Here is a 21,525-nt window from a genome sequence, read left to right as displayed (position 1 = left end):
AAAGCATACAAAAAGCAATGTTGTTGTTATATTGTCACTTTTGCCTGTGAGGCTTTTGGGCCAGAAATCTGTGAAATCCTCGGATGCTGATAGAGGGCAAAAACAGCTAAAAGCTATTAATTTTCTCTCACCACGCAGTTGACGTCCATGCCGGCCTCGAGCAGGGTCTGGACGGTGCTGTGGTGTCCGTTTCGTGCAGCCAGGTGAAGCGGAGTGTGTCGGCGAGTGTGGCTGGTCATGAGGTTGGGGTGAGCGCTCACCAACATGCGCACCACCTGCGAAACAAAACAGAGCCGCGCGTCGGGGTCACAACAGCACAGTTTGAAGAAACTGGGCCATTAGTCACCACAGCAAACACAAAGTTTACTGTTCTTCAGAGAAACGGTGAGTGTTTCATCGCCGCTGAGAATCAAAGAGAGGCGATGTTAAGTAATCACATTCAGAGAGTTTAATTAAAGCAGGCACAGAAATACTGTGCCACTGTCAGAGAGGTGTCACCAGTTCATAATGCATTCAAATGTTCACTCTGCATACTGGATAAAGTGTTAGAATGGAGCTCAGGTGAAAAGATTACCTCCAGACATGTCTGTTTATAGCTGTTACAAGACCAAAAAAGACAAACTGGAGACTATGTTGTGACAGGATCACACCAGCCCCGAGACCAATGCGGCTGCTAATTTAAATGAGGGTGCTGACTTTACATAGCCATCATATGCAATTTCTAAATCCTTTGTTTTCAAAAAAAGTCAACTATTTCTCAGCGTTACAGATATCTACCTTGTTAGCTAACTACAGCTGATATAATCTGCTAACTACAGTCGTCAATTCACCTTGAAATTAGCACGCTTTCTGTTAGTCTGCTTTTGTTTACTTCAAATTGACTTCCAAATGGTAAATTTGCGATCACTATCATTGCTGATTTGCAGAAAATCGGCATTTTAGTTGTTTGTTTGTTCTTTTATTCAACCGATCCTTAATGGAAATATACTTTAGGGTCCGTTTCATTATTTGTTTTGAAGTGCGAACCCTTGTATTTAAAGACCTGTCAGTCAAGCACAGCAGGAGGTTGTTTTGAGCCGTAGTAGAGGCACTACCCTTCTGTTTGATCACGGACGGCGCCTTTAATAACCCAACAACACGCATTTCTCTCGTACGCTTCCTCTTTTAATGCGTATCTTTGTGTGTATGTGCGTGTGTGTGCTGCATGTGCGTATAGTAAACTTTTGCCCTGTGTTAGTTACATCTCCGTGTAGCAGTAGCTTCCACCATAGGGATTTCCCTTCATTATCATGCAGAGGGGGAGAGCGAGCTAGAAATACCGCTGCCTTTATAAATTATTCATTCACACTCAGACAAACCTGTATGACTTGGCTGCAATTACTCACTACCTTTGCAGAGAGAATGTGTGATTGAATTTGAACATCAGCAGGCATTTGTGGCGTACGCCTCTCGGTGTGAATGTGCACTGATGTGTGTGTGCCTTTGTCACACTTTTGACAAAAGAGCGAAAAACAGCTCTAAAAATGTGCACCCTTAAAATATCAACCTTAAATATTCACTATCTTTTAAAATAATCGACAGCGAGCCACAGTTTGGAGCAGATGAATCTACGCACGGTGGTCCATGTCACTGCTAACACCTACTGTTGTCCTGCTGAAGGTACAGATTGAGTCACCAGCTGCTTCCTTTCAACCTGCCATCTTCTTCAAGGATACATGCAGAGGTTCACACATGCCCCTCGCAGAAACTGGTATAAGTATCTGTTATCTGTTACAACAACAAAAAACATGATCCCTCACCAGCTTTCCAGCCCTGTACACACCTCCCGATCTGTTTTGATGCTGTGTGAAGTGAAGTGAGTGACGAGCACTGCTAACTACTTTTTTTGGGACTCGCAATTAAATTTTCATAGCAAATTAAATGCAATGAGGGGTGCGCTGCCCTTGTAGCGACCGGTAGCAGATGTTTGTATGTCATTATCATTAATTTCAAAGGCTTAAATCATCGTGGAGCGCCATATTTTCACCAGTGTGGAACAGGTTTCATTCTGGTTCGTGCACCTGATTTGAAATATGCCAAATTAATATGCATAAACTGTATTCTGCCCTCCTGAATAAATGCTTCTGTACCTTAAATTCAGGCCGAATCAGAACTTAAGTGCAGCTTTTACTTTTAAAATGACCTTCATGGCTTTATTACGGATTCAAACAGCAAGCATCCTGTCTCATAAGAGCCATATACAAAGATCTTTCTGGTACAGGAATGTATTCCTTCAGTTTGACAAGGTCCTTCGTACTTTAACACCATGAAAGGGCCCTGAGATCAATTTAAAAGCTGAGAAACTCAAACTCAAAGCAGCCCTCCACTTTTGCAGCTTTCATTGTGTAAAATACACCTCCGGCTCATGACTTTTTCCACAAAACTGGTAAATGTCTTTCTCACTGACCTGCAGCCGTCCATACAGCGCTGCCAGGTCCAGAGGCGTCTCCTGCTGGCTGTTTCTCATGGTCGGGTCGGTCAGCTCCTGGAGCAGCACTGAAACCACCTCAGAGTGTCCATACTGGGCTGCACAGTGAAGCGCCGTTTCCCTCTCATGGTTCTGTGGAAGGAGAAAGGAGAGACGGATTGACGGCGGGAAGGGTGAGCGGATCCGAAAGAGGGATTAAAGAAGAGGTGGGAGTGGGTGTAGGAATTATATGGAATGATGAAGAGTGGGCAGGAGGGCGATGAAGTGAGGAGAGCGAGAGGGAAGGAAATGACAGAAGAAGGATGGAGGGATGGAGTGAGGCAGCGGGGAAGGTCAGGAGTAAATGAATGAGAGACGGTTAAAGGAAAAAGAGGATAAAAAGAGGAATATGGCGATTAAAAGGGTGAGTGGGGTGAACGTGGGTGAAAGGATTGAAATATAAGGGAAGAGAAGAAGAAGAAGAAGGAAAAAGCAGTTAGTTTTCTGCATCGGTAGACTGACACAAGGTGAAATGCAAGATGGAAAGCCACAGACTGTGCAGACATTTCTGCTACACGTATGAAGCACATGTCTCAGTCAGTATATCACTCTGCATGTACAAATTCCAAAAGCGTGTCATGGTTGTGAGAGCTGTCGAGGGGGATCTATAGCTTCCTGTCTGTGAAAAAGAGCGATGGCCGAAAGCTTTTTCCACCAATCTTCTGAGCCTTTCTGCTCAAATACTTTGCTCTGTACTCGCAGATTGAACCTGCCACCTTCCACTCAACTGGCCGAGCAACATATTCAGAAGCAGTTACACTATTTAACAGTATTATTATTTTCATTATGACGTGTCTCTCCTCTTAAAAAAGCTTGATTTCTTTACGCAAGTTTCTCGCAAACTCTCCAAACTGCTAGCAGTCTTCCTCTTCCTTTCCACTATCTGAACATTGCATTACTTGGCACGCCACCTAAACCAAGTGTTGCTACAGTGAATAGCATGGAACTATCTGCAGTACTGGTGAAGCGGCACCCATGCAAAGACATGCACGGGTGTCCTCTTGCACATGTACAAGATCCTAAACCACTGCGACTCACCAATGGAGGCACAGGTTACCTCTCAGTATTTAAAAAAAACAGCCCAGTCACCAGGATGAAATGTTGGCAGGTAATGTTTCTGCAAACCACTGATGTGTTGACATTTTCACAAACCATATTGACATTTCAACAAAACGCGTCATATCACATTTACATTGCATGTTCATGACCTGACTTTCATGTCTGGAGGTGGAGGGGATTGCCAGCGCCAGTGCCCGCAGTTCAATACTGCATTTCAACATTTGTAAGCATGAAATGTCCTTATGAAGACTTTTCTTCTTAGATATTTGTACCATTAAGTTTTAATTTCTCACTTGTTATCTCTTTATTCACCAGCCTCACCAGTATCTATCTACTAACAACTAGATTATAGTATGTTATAAACTGTTTATTACATGTTTATAAATGCTACATATGGGGAGTAAATGGAGTTTTATCTCAAATTTATGCTCATGACAAAAGGTCATGAATTTTTGAACCTTCAACCTTAATTTACAATAAATAACTTCCTGGCGTTAAATGTCTCAGAGAGGCGTATGTGCGCTTTAAAGGTTACTTTGAACTTGGGGGGGCTTTCATGTTTAACGAAACTATGGTCATTTTCTGGTTCTCCGGGGGCCCCTGTCGGGACAAGAACATTGTTGGTGGTCCCTGGGGGCCTGCAGCTCAGGGTGAAAACGGCCCAGTAATGACTGGGCAGAGGGACACCCATGAAGGAGAGAGAGACATGATGGATAGCCATACCGGCGGAGAAGAGAGAGAAGATAAAGAGAGCAACACGGGGCCCTACAGGCATTAAATCTGAGTATGTTTCTATTGAAAACAGTAAATCTGGCAACCATATAATTGAGTTATACATACATGTGATGGGAGCATGCACATATGCATCGAGGCTTTTGTGGATATCATCAAAGGAGAGAAAGGAAAGTTAAAGAAGGGCATGCGTGTGAGGCTGTGTTGTTGCTGGTGTTTTTCCAGCAGAAAAACCTACATTTTGTTTAAGTGGCTGAAATTTAACACTATGTGATGTAACATTGGGAAGAGGGGGAGGAGGAGGGAGAGGAGGGAGGAATAAAATCAAGGGGAGACAGGAGGAGAGGAGAAGGGAAGGAGGTGGAGGAACTGAAGGAATGATTTAGGAAAGTAGACAAAAGGAATCTGAACCACAAAATCTAACATCAACAAATCAAAGACAGCAATCTCTACTAGTCTCCACAGTGTAGTTATGGAGTATTTTATACAGTACAGTATCTACATCATAAAAAAAGGGACTGTAGGGCCTTGGCTGAGGTATGCGCTCTACTGAGTACCATCCTAGTTTCAATATGTGGCTGCATCTGATTATAGCTAACAAGGGTGTTAGATTAGCCACACCCCACATTTAATTTGTTAAGCACATTAAAACAGATTTGTTGTTGGGCCAATTAATAGCTATTTCCACCAATCAACCAAGCAGAGCGTCGCAGGCCTGATCAGGAATTGTGACATTATCTTCCTTCTTCCCTTTGCTATTATTTGAAGACGTCACTTTTTGCAATGGATTAAACGAATAATTGTGAAATAATTGGAAGGTTAATGGATAATGAGAATAATCATTAGATGTAGTCCAACCAGAAACCAGATGCTATCGACAGCTGCCACATCTTCCATGTCGACTGAAAAAGACGTGAGTGGGTTAACCCCAGCGCAACGTCAGGCTGAATTAAGTGGCAATTAGGTCTCATTATCAATTGGCTCTTTAAACACCGGCTCACCTTTTCATGTAAACAGTTGAAAATATCATTCATGCTTTCATGCTCAAATACACAGACAGATCCCTGATATTTCCCCCCTTCTCCCTCCATCGCTTTGTCACATTCCCTCGCATTTCCGGCCTCGAATGCACCACTCAAACACCCATGATAAAAACACCATGACCACACTCCGCTGCTCAGATCTCATCTCATGCCTTTTCTTACTCTCTTTCTCCCCAGAGCCACAGCCCTCCCTCTCCTCCCTCTCCCTCCTCTCCCTCTGAGCAGTGAGAGTGAGAGAGATGAAGAGATACTGTGTGAATAACAAGAGGGAAACAGCCCCTATATGAAGACACACACACACACACACGTGATAGAGCAGCAAAAACACCACCAACGTGCTTGAGAGCTATCCCCTCCTCCTCAGCCAATCAGATCCATCTGGTTTCCCCCGTGGACCGCACACCCCTCCATTGACGGCAGAGTGGAACCTTCCAGAGCAGGTCTGATTGCAGGCCCACTGTACTGTAAGTGCAATAATCACACACTCGTGCACACTGTAATTCACTTTCAGCACAGTTTACTGCTGTAATTGTTGGTTGCGTTATGTTTAATAAACTCCATTCGCTCTGTTCCCTCTGCGGATATTTGACTTTATTACTATTTTTCACTTTCCCCCAGGCTTCATTTTACCTTCATCTTCATCTAATCTACTGTATATACTGTCTTCATCACAGCGTAATATTCTCCTGCCACGTCGCAAATCGCCACAAACGCAGAGCAATCAGTCATCATTTGCTACTGGTGGTGTTTAGTGTAGAATAGCCATGCAGCGTCTGGAGAATAGAGCATCAATTAAAGGTTAAATGCAACAGCACCTGGAGCAAGGGCCCAATAGGTAATTGGTAAGATTACAGGTATAGTGGTGAGCAATGATTCACAAAATACTATTTTAATATATTAAAAAAAAGGATAGCCTGACACACATACTGAAGAAAAAAGACACAGGCTGAAAACTGCTGCATATTGAAGTGTAATATGAGGCATGGTGGTATATTACGGTTGCTATGGTTACCAGCAGATTAAATATGCAGTATGCCGATTCAGGATAGTGGGTAAATCAAGTTTAACCCCACCGTGATGTCACCCATTTGTTTGACTTCCTTTTTTGAGGTGCCAAATTTGGCGTCACGGCCGTCGCCAACTTGGTTTTTTTGGAGCCAGAAGTGACCATATTTGGACGAGAAGGCAGAGCTGTGGAAGGCACTGATATTTAGATCGTAGCGTACTTTGCTGCCTGATAGGGTTACATGTTGCGCTTCATTTTTCAAACTGAGCACTCCTGCATTTTCGCTATGAAACCACAGTCAGATTAATGTATTTGAATAATTAAAGATGGCCTAAGGAGGTACAGTTACCCAGTAATTCACAAGAGAAAAAAAATAAATGATTTTGTTTTGCAGACTTTTCTGCTTTTCTATCCTGTTAAGCATCTTTCGGCCCCTGAGATTCGTCTGCCGTGATAGCAGTTATCATTGCTGCCTTACAAATTTTTGTTGTTTATTATGAGGGAAAATGTGGTGTACAATTTTAAGTGCCAAAACAGCTGCTACGTGGACAACGTGGAAAGACCAAGGTCAACAATGAACCCTAAAGTGCTCAGAACAACGGGGATTGTCGGGGATGTATCTTTCCCTGGCAACTGGGCAACTCCAATTTCATGTGATGCAGTTAAAAGCTCCAGAAAAGCTATTGAGTGGACCTTACAGTGAGATTGCTTTCTCAACATTTCATTATTAGCATGTGAATCACGGATTTTGCCTTCAATAGGACGATCATGAATACACTTTCGCAAACCAATCACACAACACACAAATGCAGAGATAAATCTCAACATGGATATAATAACCACAGACCACAAGGGCGGAGATTGCAGCTATTGTCGGCGGCGCTGCCGCTGACCTGTTCTTGCCTTAAACAGACAATAAAGCTCTGTCAGTCCAATGTGACAAAGCTTTAGGTGGGGGAAAAACACAATTCTTGGAAAGAAAGGCGAGTGACAAAGAGACGAAGAGAGACGGTGACAGGACGAAGAGGAGGAGGAGGAGGAGAAAGAGCGGGAGAAGAAGGAGAGAAAATTCTCCCTCCATGTTCTCAGAGCGGGCTATATATTTCCATTACGCTCACTCTGACAGCTTTCCGATATCATCTCGCACTCGGTGTATTGTTGCTGATTGGGCTCTGAGCAACAGCCATCTACTAATAACACATCAACAGGCACGGCAGCACATTATTGACATGCCCATACAGATGGATGTCAATGCTTTTCTCTTAGCATGTGGCGCTGATACACAGTTAATGGTCACAAATATAAAAAGTATGAGTGACGAACGGCGTCTGCTTGTCCTCGCTCTTTGTACCAAGACAGCTGCTTTGTTTTATTGTAGTTCAGGAGGATTTTATTATGGATTTTTATGATATATCTTTACTATCAATGTGGCCCTTTAATCAGCGTTCTTAAGTGGAGAACACCCACTTGCACACCTGTAGTGTTTCAGAGCATTAACCTGCATACACACACATTTCCCATGGTAAACACTATCAGTCTTATCTCCATGGGACCAAACAAACCGCAACATCCATGCAAATAAGCGAGGCTTATCAGACAGGCCCGGGCTGAAATGAAACCAGAGCGAATGGAGCGCAGAGGTATTTGTTTGAACATACACCGCGTTAATGCTGATGGACTGATACGGAGGATGAGCTCCGTCGACGTTGCAGCACCTCATAATCCCAGCAGCTCAGCCTGCTTCCTTTGGGAGGGCTCGGTAAATGATATGAGGATGAAAAACACAGGCACACACAAGGTGATGCTGCTCTCCTTCTCGCTCCTGTCTTCTGTTTTTCATGTGGCTCCGAATATGTTGTAAATGCAAAAAACATCTTGCGCTATTTGTTGTCGCTTTTATTCACCATTTTACAATATGTCTGTTTTCTTATAATTTGTAGAATAAGGCATAAAACATAGGGGCAGTATATCACCAGAATAATTGAAAACTGCTGCTCTTTGCTAACTGTCCTTGGCTGGAGCTAGCTACCATTTGCTAATTAGCCCATGGCTCAGTTAGCCGTGGAGCCAGCTGCCCTAGGGTTTGTCTGGACCAGGACCTCAGATCCCAGGGGGAGTCCCCACAGGCAAGTCTGGATTCGGTAGCCTGATGTGAGAGTGAACACCAAACTGGGACTGAACACAGCCTTCAAGACTGCCAGAGGCCAGTTTGACAACAGCAGACAAAGTACAGAGGCGATTTACAGCAGCTCTGACAAAAAAGTATGGCTTCAGCGATGACAAGACACAGCAGCTGGAGAGAAGCGACAGAGAGTTGGACATCAGCAGCGCGTGAAAACGGCGTGAAGATACAGAATATCTTCATCTTACTCTGTGAATTGAGGATTTATTTTGACCAAACCAGAGGTGACAAACCAAGACTGTTGTGGTGAGTTTATTTAGTTTACGTCAAGTTTGAATGAAGTGTGTTTTATGATGAGTTAATGAGGCGATAGCTTGTCTTAGTTCGGTAAAAGAGAGAAACTCGAATTGAGAAGGTGTGCGGTTGTATTTTCCTACTGAGAATACCTGCACCCACCTGCCAGCTGAAACTACAGCGGGCCATCGGACTATCACCTCGTGCTGAAACAATCTTCACGCTCTATTAATATAACAGCACTTTTAAACATTTTCCTATACATAAATGCCTACTAGCAACTAAAATTGTTATCTTGACTGTTGACAACTGCTTTTACTGTTATTTTTATCATATTTTTATTGATTATAATTTAAAAATAAATTGATATCCTTCAAACATGATAGCATTTACTTACATAAACGGGCCCATTTTACATCAAACCTTTTCAGAAGTTCACCCTTTTGTGAGCTAGACTAACTCCACTCAATGCACCTGCTCTCATCTTTATCATATTTGAAAAAGACAGTGAGGAGAAGACATATTTTTTAACCTTGGCTAATGTGACAAAACCAAGTCATTAAATCTGAAAATGTGAAAGGTATTAACTAAAAAAAGACCTGAATAATCCATCCAATAAAGGAAATTCAAAGCGCTATCTCTATTAGCCTTGATCAGGCTGAACTGTTTTTAGTCTTTTGAGCAAGACACAAAAGTCTGACCTCCCTATGAGGTTGACCGAGTGACGACGAATCATGTAAATGAAGCGCCGTATTTCAGCTTTCTGTCAAATCACCACAAGAAAAAAATCCTGCAAATATTTATCCATGTCTTCGCATCACACCTCGATTTAACACGCTCACACACAATCTGCTCTCGGCTTGCAACAATAACTCAGGGCTGTAGTTTGTTTTGATTCCCTGCGTGATGAATCAGTTTTCTTTTTTTGCTGAACTTTAATTAGCGAGCCCACTGCCGAAAGGGAGCGTCAGGCTGAGGGAAACACATGACATAACTTTTTTTTTTTTTTTTTTTTAACCCGATTACTCACAAGAAAACATCCTATGGCTCAGCGCGAGTCTGTGTGTTTTGGCAGTGCAGGGCGGCCGGCGATGTTTGAGCAACGACTTTCCCAGGCGGTTTCTCTCGCGGTCGCATGTGTTCTCGTGTTGACCGTCGGGAAACATATGGTTTGGTTTTCATGTGCGGTGGCAAACACGTGTGCATGAGAGGGCATGGAGTTACCAGGACTGTAAGACGAACACACACAGGCACAAAACACACAGCGGGCGGGCAACCTCGTGACCTTTTACCTTTGTATCAGTTCACACAGCCTCCCAGAAGGCCTCGCTGCAGCTGGAGAGAGGCCTGTGGGCAGCATTTCACGCATGCATGTGTCCACACATGCCCACGACACATGAACCAGCCTTCTAATCTTACTTGTTCTCAGTTATTTTATGCTGCTGATCACCTCCCCCCTCCTTTGGGAGTTAACAAGGAGGGAGGAGGACAAGACAGAGAGAGAGGAAGAAAGGAACAGTATAAACCCTTGGTCCTGCTGTCGGTGGAAAAGAAAACATTCTTGGGTTGTATCTGCAGCACAGGGGGACATACTTGACCTAGTCAGTCACCCACACACACACACACACACAGAATAACCCTTAAATTGACGAGACCAGAGGCCCCCGAGCAGAAGAAGCCCAGAGATTGTGTTCTGGTTCCCACACACACACACACACACACACACACATCTGCTCTACGTCAGCGGGACCAACAGTCTGGAGGACACAACCGTCCCTCGTACTTCCACCAAGCTAAATAATCTTTCAAATCCAGTCTTGCTCTGGGAGAGTGCCATGAGGTAAATGTGCCATCATTAGTCAGTCAACGGACTCTGCCTGGATGCATGTTATTCTAAGCAATGCTGGTTTAGATCCAGGGGACAAAACGCCTCTGAGGAAGGGGCCTGACATGTTGCATGATCACTTTTCCCCCTCATTTCCAAAGCCAGAAAAAGTAGTTTCTTGGATCTATCCACTAATAATACTAGAGCTGTGCAATTATCAAAAATATTATGGCCGGGTAAATATCCAAATCGCAGAAGCATAGGTGGAAATCACAAACCCTTTGCTGGAAAAAACTGAGATTTGTCCCCCTCAATAACCTTTAACAGTGAAAACATCGCATTTTAAAATATATGATAAGATGCAAAACAATGTGTTTTTAAGTTTTTAGAGATTGGTTCCCCCCTTCATATGCCTCACAGTGGTTTGGTCCACTGCCAATCAGCCTGCACCTCCACATGCATTAGCGCTCAGTACGAGTCTCAGTGGAGCAGTCTCTCTGGGAATGTGGTGGTGGAGAGGCCAAGGTAAGTAGCTACTTCGCATAAGTTAACTTAAAACAAAAGAGTCTATTTTTCTCTTGTCACAAAGGGTTAGATCCAAGCACAAAAACCAATTGGTTTGAGTTAGAGAAACACAATGTTCTGGCTTGAAATAGCTACCTGTGTTGTTCGCCACAAACACCGCTGCAGACGTGCAGAGGTCTCGTTAAAAACACCTGGTCTCGTCGTCACAAGCACGGCCACAAGATATCAAAAAATATCTGTTTTTGTCGACACGTGCACGGCTAGAAAGTGTACCGAGGTCTCTTTAAAAATATCCAGTGGTGTCACGTTTACAAATGTTGAAACCGCGCGGTCCCTCGTCAGAAGTATCCACTGTCCCTTCAACCTCCCGGCATAAAAGTTAGTTAATCAACATGCCATGTGAACGTGAGCCACTTTTTGTGGAAATGCCGATGCCCGTGACGTGCAGAATACATAACTGCTAAAGTTTTATCCTGGCGACTGGGCTGACAGATGTGTCTGACATTTTCATTTACTTCTTCCTCAACAGAACAAAACATTCTGCCTATTACCACTCAGCTGAATCTTGTGTGTGAACGTGGCCATAGCAGCTGCATCTTTTAACGTCCTGGTACAGCCCTGAAGTTATTTATCCTCCATTATACAGGATAGTTTAATAGTAGGCCCCAACTACCCCCAGCGAAGTGAAATGTCCCTTTTTTTAATAAAGGAACCTCATGTAACACCTCCCTTGTCAAATCATCTAATTATGCTCATCAGCTTCCTCTCTTATCTCTCTTTGTATCTGGCGTTTCACTGTGAACTGCGTTTATCAACAGGCTGGAAATGACTGGTTTCATCTACCCTGTTATCAATGGTGTTCATCTCCCCTTCTGTATAATAAACACTGGAGAGAATGCTGAGCTACGGAGCTCACATTAAGCCAACACTGTGCGTCTGTCGCGCGTGCGAAGACTCTAGCACGGCTGCTCTTTGATATCCCTAAAGATGCAGCGTTTATGTTTGCCTTAAGCAACGAATTCTGCATAATATTGTGTTTTAAATTAGCATTTTCGAGCGCTGCATGATGCATATTTGTACAGTTGTCCTGCAGTCATGTTCCTCTGAGGGTACAGTTGTTCTCCAGTTGCAGACATAAATCTGAGCGTAAGATTTATGGAGTGTTTGCATGTTTACGATGCCTGAGCTCCGTATTTTCCCCCTGTCTGTCTTGTCTGCAGTAGAGAGTAGGGCCTGCATACATTAGTCAGGGTGATATACCGAGTCCCACACACGCTCACACCTATCATCCAGACTTGCAGCGGCAAAAGCCATTGGCTTCACATTACCCCATTCTCAGCGACATTACTCTGCCCACGCACACTACTCCTCGTGTCAGAGGTTGAGTGTGTGTGCGCATATCCGTGTGTGCAGCTCAGATTTATAGGCCGGTTCCAGAGAGGCACGCTCTTCAGTCTTAATATGTGATCTTTTCTTACGTTTGCGCTCACCTTTTGTACGCGAGTCGACAAACGGCAACATGAGAGTGTGGAAGAGGACGCGGGAGGGAGCTGTAATGAGAGCGAAAGGTCTTGAGAGCGTATAGAAAAACGGGAGAAATTGATGGAAAGAGGGGCAGAGGAAGTGTGTAGGTGGGCCAGATCCTCAATACAGCCAATCGAGGATTATTCAAGGTTAGTGGAAGTTATTAGTTGGCGGTAAACCAGTTCCAGCCCACTGTTTACTGCCTAATTGGTCCCAGTAGTTCTCATTCACAGCTGTTTTGTTTATTGCGGGAGTGCATGTGTGTGTGTGTGTGTGTATGCAGGCCGTCTGACTGGAGAAGATGATTATACATACAGTGTGTGAGCATGTTTATGTGTGAGAGACAGTGAGACAGTGATAGATGATGAAGGATGGCTTGTTTACTCCGGGCTTGCTCTCTGCTCGCAGGGCCAAGTGCGTGTTTTGATGAGTGAGGCGTCGTTTGTTGTGATCGCTCTGTCTCCCACTCGGATTGACTCATGAGCTGATGCTTGAGGTCTGAACCGAGGACTAACGGTTAAATTTTTTATTAAAAGGTGCACTTTGTAGGTTTGGGGAAGACATTTTAATCAGAAGAGAAAGATCTTCATGATTCAGGATTGATTTTTTATGCCTAAACAAACTAAATAAACAAACTCATACAACAATCTCATACTGTTCATACCTCATACCACCTTTCTAGCTTCAAACAGTGTTCTGGGGACCTTATTTTCCTCTGAGAACAGCTTGTTTATTCAGTTGTGGAAAATATAAATATTTTGAGTTTGTATTATTACCTTATCAATATTGTAAACATAAAAAGTCTGTACTACATAGTGCCCCTTTAAATACTTTCTTAATTTTTTGTATGAAATCAATGTAAAGTTTATTTATACCTTGAACCATAACCTGCATATTTAAGCCTTTACAAGGGAGCAGATACAGCTGCACTTTACTGGAACGGAAGGAATCTTGCCTCCAGACAGCTGTTGACAGATCATCACACCCCTGTAAAGGAAGCTAGAGTCCCACAGTGTCTGCTACCTGTCCTGAACTGTAAATAATGAGAGACATGGGAGCGACTGAGCCCACGTCCCCAGCAAACATTAAACCGAGGGTCTGTCTGGATCATCATTTCATTAATCATTTGCTGATCAAGCACAAAAAGTAAATTTGAAGGTTTGGAAAAGCTTCATCAGTTTAATCCACTTCAACCTCCTCGTCAGACTCCTACACGCAGTTTAATTGATAACTCTGAACTGCTTTTAGGTTTGAATGATCGTCTGTCTCATCCGTCAGCTCTGTGATTAACTGGCGAGCCGTCCGGGGTGTTCCCCCGCCTCTCGCCCAGTGTCAGCTGGGACTGACTCACCAGCTCACCTCCACCCTCAAGGACGGATGGGACTTTTATCTATCTAATGTGTTTACAGCTAGGACAGATTTAACTAATGAACTAAATATTCACAGATTTCCACATAATTTTCATCTGACCCTACAGTCATGGGGTAAATATCTCCATGGCCGTCACCTTATAGGCCAAAAAGAGTTATTCAGAAACCACCACCCGCCTTTACCACCACAAGTAAATTCTCAACTTTGTGGGAAACACTGAAATGTCACCACCGCATGCACCTACAGCAAAATGTTACCCTGGAGAACAGCATGGTGTCTGCAAAACCTCAGTTTTGCAGCATTTTCAACATTGTTAAGAAATCCGTCGATCAAGAGAAGCCGTTACTCAACAAACCGAAACTGTGATTTAGTCACAGCTTGTGTCTTTGTGGGCAGCGTGTGGCAAATATCCTCTTACACACCGAATACTGACACAACGGCATTAGTCTGTCTGTATTGTTAACTTTGTTTGACTGGGAAAATCACGCCTTACAGCTAGCAGATCTCACCTCCTACACATAAACAGCATTAGGGCTTTGCTGAAAACTACTGTAGAGAAATCATTAAACAAAATACAAGAAGAAAACACAGATGCACCAAAACATCGTTAAAAATACAACTGGGATTTTATGCACGCTGAACTGAGAAAGCCTTCCTCACGTCCCTCATAAATAAAATACAAGAGTGCACACACATTAACGCACGCTGACTGTGCATTGAAGTCAGCATGTACCGTATCTTCCTATTCAGCATCCTCCACCCTGTGTGTGTCCACGCTGCCTGCACAGCAGCCCGCTCAGCTCTGCAAAACATCGACGCGGTGGGAAAAAAAAAGAAAATTACCCGTGTTCACTTGCTGACAAACCTCTCCATTTCAGGGGCAAGGGACATCATTTATCACGGCAAACAATTAGGCTCTAACAACTCTCGGAGCCAGACGATTTGGCTAATGGTGACAGAGGAAAATGTGCTTATTAGGCCGAGTAAATAACGCTCCAATAACTCGGGGGGGGGGGGTTCATTACAAGACCGCCATCAGGAGCAGGAATATTAAAACAGGCATCTTTTCCCCTGCACCTCTGATTAAACACTTCCCATGTGCTCTGTACTTTGAAACGCAGAGCATCAGCGAGCCGTGACTTTGCCGATGTGGTGCGAGCGGAGATGGACAGAAAAATAGTGAGGGAAGAGAAGAAGGTCATTTCCGCTGATCAGAAATGACAGCAGCGGCAGGCTGAATGCTCCCAGAGCTGAAAGGCTCGCCCGGCTGTCAGGGAGAGATCACAGGGAACTGTAGAAGTCGGTTCTGCTGGACGGGAGCCATAACGAGACGACCTGTGGCGGCATTGGCGTAAATGCCCCCGAGAAATACAACGTAAGACCTCAGGTTTAATTTAGTTGAGGAGATCTTTCTTGTTCTGGAAGAGTGATGGCACACACTCTTTCGGCCACAATTTACCATTAAACATGTGACATATGAGTCCAAATCCAGGTACACAAACGTTAGAATTATGTATTGTCTTTTCTTTCTTGAAGGTAGCTGCAGAAGTTCAGACATGAAGCTTTACAGATGCTATTCTCAGTCCTCGCCCAGCGATATGTCAGAGACCCCGGTACGAAACCCTCCTGAACCTGACGGGCATGAATTCATTCTTAAAACAAAGGCTCATTAGAGCTGATGCAGCATGTGGTTGACCTGACCGGAGCCTGAACAGCCTGAACAACAACTCAGGCAGCAACATGATGCTGTTAATTAACAAGCAGCCACAATCAAACAGTATGTACTGTAGCTTCATTATGAAGTCTTGTGAACAAATAAAGTCATAGAAACTGATTCCAAAAATAATCTCAGATCAATCAAAAGACTAAAAGAAAGACATCATTGAAAGTCAAGCACCAACAATAATAAACATATTGTGTTAATTTAGAAGTTCCCCATAACTTTATATGTAGAAAATTGAATAAACACCTATGGTTGACATGACGATGATGAAATATTGGCGTGTACCTGTTGGTTGACCCGGCAGTGCGAGGGTCCGTGGTGGATGAGGATGCGGACGATGTCCACGTCTCCCCGCCAGGCGGCCAGGTGCAGCGGGAAGCAGCCCTTGCTGTCGGCCACGTTTGTGGACGCCTCAAACTGGAGCAGCTTTAGCACCACTTCCCTGAGAGAGAGAGACATACGAACACGTACAGATCAATATATCAACAGATCGAAAGATGGAGGGATGGAGAAGGGGGAGAAGAGGAAATCCATATCACTGAATACAGTCACCTTCCCTTTGAGAACATACTTTAACCTGGCTGCAGAAATAACAGATGAAAATAGTCGTGAGCTTCCTTTTCCCTCACCATGTGCTCATATTCTGTGACATTTTAACTGGTTAAATAAATTGGTGTGCTTCCTCTCATAGTCAGTGCTATTTTTCAAGCAGTGTTTGCATTTACAATAAACGATCTACAGGCGCTTCCTAACCAAGCACCCTGTGACGTTCACACATCCACTCACACACCGATGGAACAGGCATGGGGTCTGTGCAAGGACGGCGACAGGCAGCCAGAGCAAACCACCGACCCTCCGATTAGCAGACGACCTGCTCTACTGTACCTCCTGAGCCACGGCCGCCCTGGAGTCGAGATGAGCTTGTGTTGTTTAATTCATCACGTGTTTGCCAACTTGGCGAAAAAAAAAAACCTGTTTCTGTTGGTGAAGTTTTGCATAATTTATCACCAACACCCTGAAAAAAATGCTGTTTTATTTTTAACGAAACACAAAGACCGGATAAGATGGAAAAGAGAGAATAAACTAGTTTGCACTTCACAGCTGCGTGCATAACAAACTGATCCTTTCCTTCAAATCTTGCCTGAGTTGGCCTTGTTTGATATTCAAAAACCAGGTTTGTCTACATCAACATGTTCATGTGTGGCTGATGAGTCCATGCCAGTGTCCTATCTTCGTACCAAAATGTAATGGGCACTATTCTGGGCTGAGACACATCCTCCATCCAAGTTTCATGGAAATCCATTCAGTAGTTTTCGTGTAATCCTGCTGACAAACCAACAAACCAATGAAACAGCAAACAAACGGACACAAGAGAAAACAACAGCTCTCTGCGGTAGTTCTGGTGGTTAGACTATCACTTCACTGCTGTGTTCTCGTTCTTCTCACTCTTGCTTTCATTTCTATTCTTGTTCTGGTGTTTTTCATCTTTCACTGGATACCTATATTTTCTATCTATATCCACCTTCGCTTACTGGCTCGACCCGCAGCGTTCATGAGATCTGGTCAGCACTAAGTTGGCACCCGCTTGAGGCAGCTCGTCTAAACCAGGCTAACAGGTCACGGAGGGATCTGCGGTGTTGCTACGAGTGAACGATCAGTATACCACCCAGTGTAGCAGGATGTTCTAGCAGGAGGAGTTCAACTGGAAATGATCACAAATTGAGAGAAGACAATTGCCTCCATGTTTCCCTCTAATAAATCCCCATTACACAAATAGATAAAGCAACAAATCACAGCGCCTGGGCAGGAGCTGCAAAATCCATTTAGCTGCCACTCGCTCAGTAGTAATGTCAGCGGTACTGTTTCACATTAGGCGGTCTCCAGCTGAAGTTGTCACCTCTCTCTGAAGAGGAAAAGGTGAAGTGCTTCATTTGCATTCAAAAATGTCAGGCGGAGAAAGAGAGGAGAGAGAAGGGCAGAACCTCTCCCGGGAGCAGAGGTGAAAGCAGCAGCGAGATGCTTAATGAACTGCTATGTTAATTAATAATTTAATACATAATTCACTCAGGTTTAAGTGGGCGGTTATACAGCGAAATCGTAGGGTTGAAATCAGGGTCACATGCTAAAAAATATTCGACTTCTCGCTGATCATCAAAAGGCTTTTTATGTGGTTAAAGAAATTTAAAAAAAGATTTCAAACACCCAGTTTGAATAACAAATCCCCGAATCTGCCCGATGCCGAGTTTCTCCTGTCTATATCTTAAATGCCAGTTCTCTCCACCTCAACGTTAAATCACTCCTCTGCAGCTTTTCTGTCGGCGGCCTAATTTTCACTCTGAGGCTGCATTTTTCTCCCCCCTCCTCCCCTCCTCCCCTCCCCTCCCCTCTCCAGTTGATCTGAAGTAGGAAATCCACATAATTGCCCCCAAAACACAGCACTAATCCTTCAGTTCCGCCAAGCTGGGATGGCGGTCAGGCTTGCAGCTAATCCACGCTGTGTAACGGATTTCTCAGCAGGCCCAGGTGAAGAAAGGAAGCTGCACAGTAGCTCCGCAGCAGACGCAGACACACAGAGTCGAACGCGTTTGAACTTTGGCAGAAATAATGTGCTTTTTGACTATTATTGACAACTGATTTTGTTGTCGGAACAATGTGAGACACATAATGTGAAACTGATTTAATTGGCTGTCAACATTTAACCCAGTTCAGAGAATACCTGTCTTATAAAGTCTTCGACCTTTCCTCTAATGAAGCCTTTTCCAGACTCAAAGATAAACACCGGGATGCCCTGACACCGGTCTGCACACAAGATGGTTTATTTCTGTCTAAAATATGTCATCTTCCGCATTTTTTTTCCCTGTTAAAAGGGCTTTTTTGGGGGGGCAAGTTTTTCCTCACTCGAATCGAGGGTCGAAGGACAGAGGGTGTCGTCTCTGTACAGATTGTAAAGCCCTCTGAGGCAAACTGTGATTTGTGAATTTGGGCTATACAAATAAAATTTGATTTGATTTGATTTGATTTGATCTTGAAAAGTTGTTTTTTTTGACCATTCAACCTTGATTTATAGGAGCTATAATCTATATTTTTATAATAACAACTACGGGTTTATTATAACAACATTGTATCGATATTCGCCTTGTTGACTGCCATTGGTCTATCGGCAAATAAGGTGGCATTCACCAATGTCGGTGGCCGATGTTTATCTGTTGTCTCGTCAATTACTTTCTCCACGACTCTGGCAATGTGCGCACATGTGGTTTCGTTTTCAAATAAAAGTGAAAGAAACTGTGTATTACACTGTCTCTGACCTCACTGGAGCCCAGATATAAGGACCGCTACTTTGATGAGGACGTTAAACAATGTGCACGAGCAACACTCGACGCCCAGCTGATAGACAGGCCTGCTGCCATTGATAGAAATGAGCCTGTCTAATAGTCAGACGTCTAAATTCATCCGTTGCACAAAGTTGTCTACTTCCCGTTCTATCTCGAGTAGGATAAAACTGTCATGTAATCTAGCTAAAATAAGACTTCTTGGGGGTTTTTTTCAAACAGAAACGTGGCCGAGAGAGCTGCCTTCACTCCAGCAGAAAGTGTTCTGGGAGAAGCCGACAGTTACAAGGTCATTTTACTGGGAAAATTCAGCTTATAGTGCAACAATACAAACACTACCAGTAGCATAAAAATGCATTTCAGACCTGAAGCCGAGCTGACAGGCTGTGGCCTCTTAATGTTAGCCGGGCTCTCAGTGCTTCTAACTCGACAGTCAGGCGCAGGATGGTTTCCCTCGGCTAAAGGGAAACGACTGGCGACATCTTCACCGCTGCTCCTGAACGCTGTTGAAGAACCAAAAAAGTTTCGTGCCGCGTTTTCTTCTTTCGAGGTCATTCATCACAACCGGTCAGCGGCTGTTACTGATCAGGTCGTCATTATCGCACATTGCCACAAGAGTTTGGAAGGAGCGAGCAGTTGGCGAGCTGACTGCTGCAATGTGAAGTGAACGTTCATTTCACAACCATAAGCTGTGTCCAATGTCATTTCTGAGGATATGGCAGTACATCCAACCAAAATCAAGTGTAACCACAACAGCCCGAGACCTCCACATGCTGCTTCTTCACCTGGACAGCTGATGCAACAGTTGGTTCGTGCAACCAAAGCATGTCAGAGTTCATATTAAAATGTGTAATCAGCATCCGGATATGTCACACCTGTCAGGTGGAAGGTTGTTTCTCCTGACAACAAAATGTATTTCACATATTTACATATTACATCTTCAATTAATGACTAATTAAGTCATTTATCAAACAAATTAACAATAATTTGATGGTGCCAGTTTAAAGATTTGCTGCTTTTCTCATTTTTAACATCATTGTACAAAAAGTTTGAATCGCTTTTCACAGCAATCTGAAGATGTCACTTAAGAATACTCACTGTTAAATAAAGAAAGATACTCCACCACACAGGGATACAAACACATGTGCAGTCTTACCTGTGTCCATTAAGTGATGCATGGTGTAAAGGTGTGTATCCTGTGCTGTCCGTGCAGTTGACATTCAGGCCCTTCCACATGCTGCAGAGAGAAAACAAGAGATACATCAGAATTCGTCCTCAAAGTGAGACACAGCTCCATTTTTACATCATCTCTCAGTACTGAAGTGCCAGCTGTTTGGTAACAGGCGGGCCGACAGTAGTGTGGTTTTCAGACATTGTTAGCTCTTTGTCGCACATATTTTGGACTGCTTCTTAGTCAGAAGTCACGACACAGACGTTGTGATTTGAACCACTTGATTTCATCAGTTTGTTTTGTTTCAGTTTGAGTCTTTTTACCTCCTGAATCTGCTGCACTTGTTGTGTTTTGGACCAGGAAATGAGGATTCACATTCCTCGTAGAATGGGCCAAATGTGGGGGCTGAGAAAATGCTATTTCTGCACGGTGTCCTTTAACTGTTCAGTAATATTTGTTTGGTGTTGAATCACTATATTTGTCCACTGAGAAAACAGACGAATACCTGCTGTGAGTTAATTAATTTGTGAGCTGTCGTGGGAGGAACTACAACAAAAAGGAGATATATCGAGATTTGTTTGACTACCTGGCGAAGGCTGGATGCCAAAACCAACATGAATGTATAGAAATATTTAAACTGTTTTATGAGAGCATGCTTTTGAGTTTTCTTGTGATTTTTCTTGTATTAAAAGGGATTTGGAGCTCTTTCAAGACGATTAAGGAGGCCAGGAAAGCTTTCATTTTTCTTGTTTGTTTGTTTGTTTCTTCACACAATTGAAGGATTCCACATTAATGTATGAGGCAAGAAGCATAATCTCTCATTATGGGCCACAGCCAGCAGAGTTTAAGTCCTATTGCATCATACTGTACCGGCAAATAAAGACTGTGAGCGAGGTCGACTCTTGTTCTTGCAAAAGGCTGAGCATGCAAATAAAACCGCACTTAACAGACTCTCATAAGGATAGCCAGCTGCACACACACACACAATATACACACATACTATTACACAAATAAAGCTGAGGGTTTTCCCAGGGCCGTGATTATATGACCTCTCTTTTTCACATGAACTCCTCCAAGCGTGTCGGAGAGAAGTACTAATTAGTCGAATTCCAGTTTAAGCTGCTCTGAGCTGAAAAGCCGAATCAAGTTACTTCTAGAAGCGACTATATTAGCTTTTTTTTATTATTATTATTATTATCAAAGACGACCCAATACAGGAGCGTCTCACATGGAGAGGTCCCAAATGCAAAGACAGCATTAACTTTTGGAAAAATGTCTCTATACTATAAATA

At 43.5% G+C, this 21,525-nt stretch overlaps 1 protein-coding gene across 6 annotated transcripts in view; it reads right to left on the bottom strand.

Annotated features, from left to right (window-relative positions):
- The window catches only part of anks1b (ankyrin repeat and sterile alpha motif domain containing 1B), a 231,211-nt gene that overhangs the window by 150,175 nt on the left and 59,511 nt on the right, over positions 1 to 21,525 (bottom strand). For all 6 annotated transcript variants that reach the window (XM_084345741.1, XM_084345742.1, XM_084345743.1 and 3 more), the window contains exons 2-5: positions 20,219 to 20,299; positions 16,016 to 16,172; positions 2,447 to 2,599; positions 132 to 275 (exon numbers count right to left, since the gene is read on the bottom strand). In XM_084345741.1, coding sequence (XP_084201867.1) covers positions 132 to 275; positions 2,447 to 2,599; positions 16,016 to 16,172; positions 20,219 to 20,299 — 535 coding nt within the window. The remainder of the gene's footprint in view (positions 1 to 131; positions 276 to 2,446; positions 2,600 to 16,015; positions 16,173 to 20,218; positions 20,300 to 21,525) is intronic.

Source organism: Pagrus pagrus, assembly GCF_965226575.1.
Source record: "Pagrus pagrus genome assembly, chromosome: 23".
Classification (NCBI taxonomy): domain Eukaryota; kingdom Metazoa; phylum Chordata; class Actinopteri; order Spariformes; family Sparidae; genus Pagrus; species Pagrus pagrus.
Note: the sequence above shows the minus strand (reverse complement) of the source record. Positions and strands in the feature narration are given on the sequence as shown.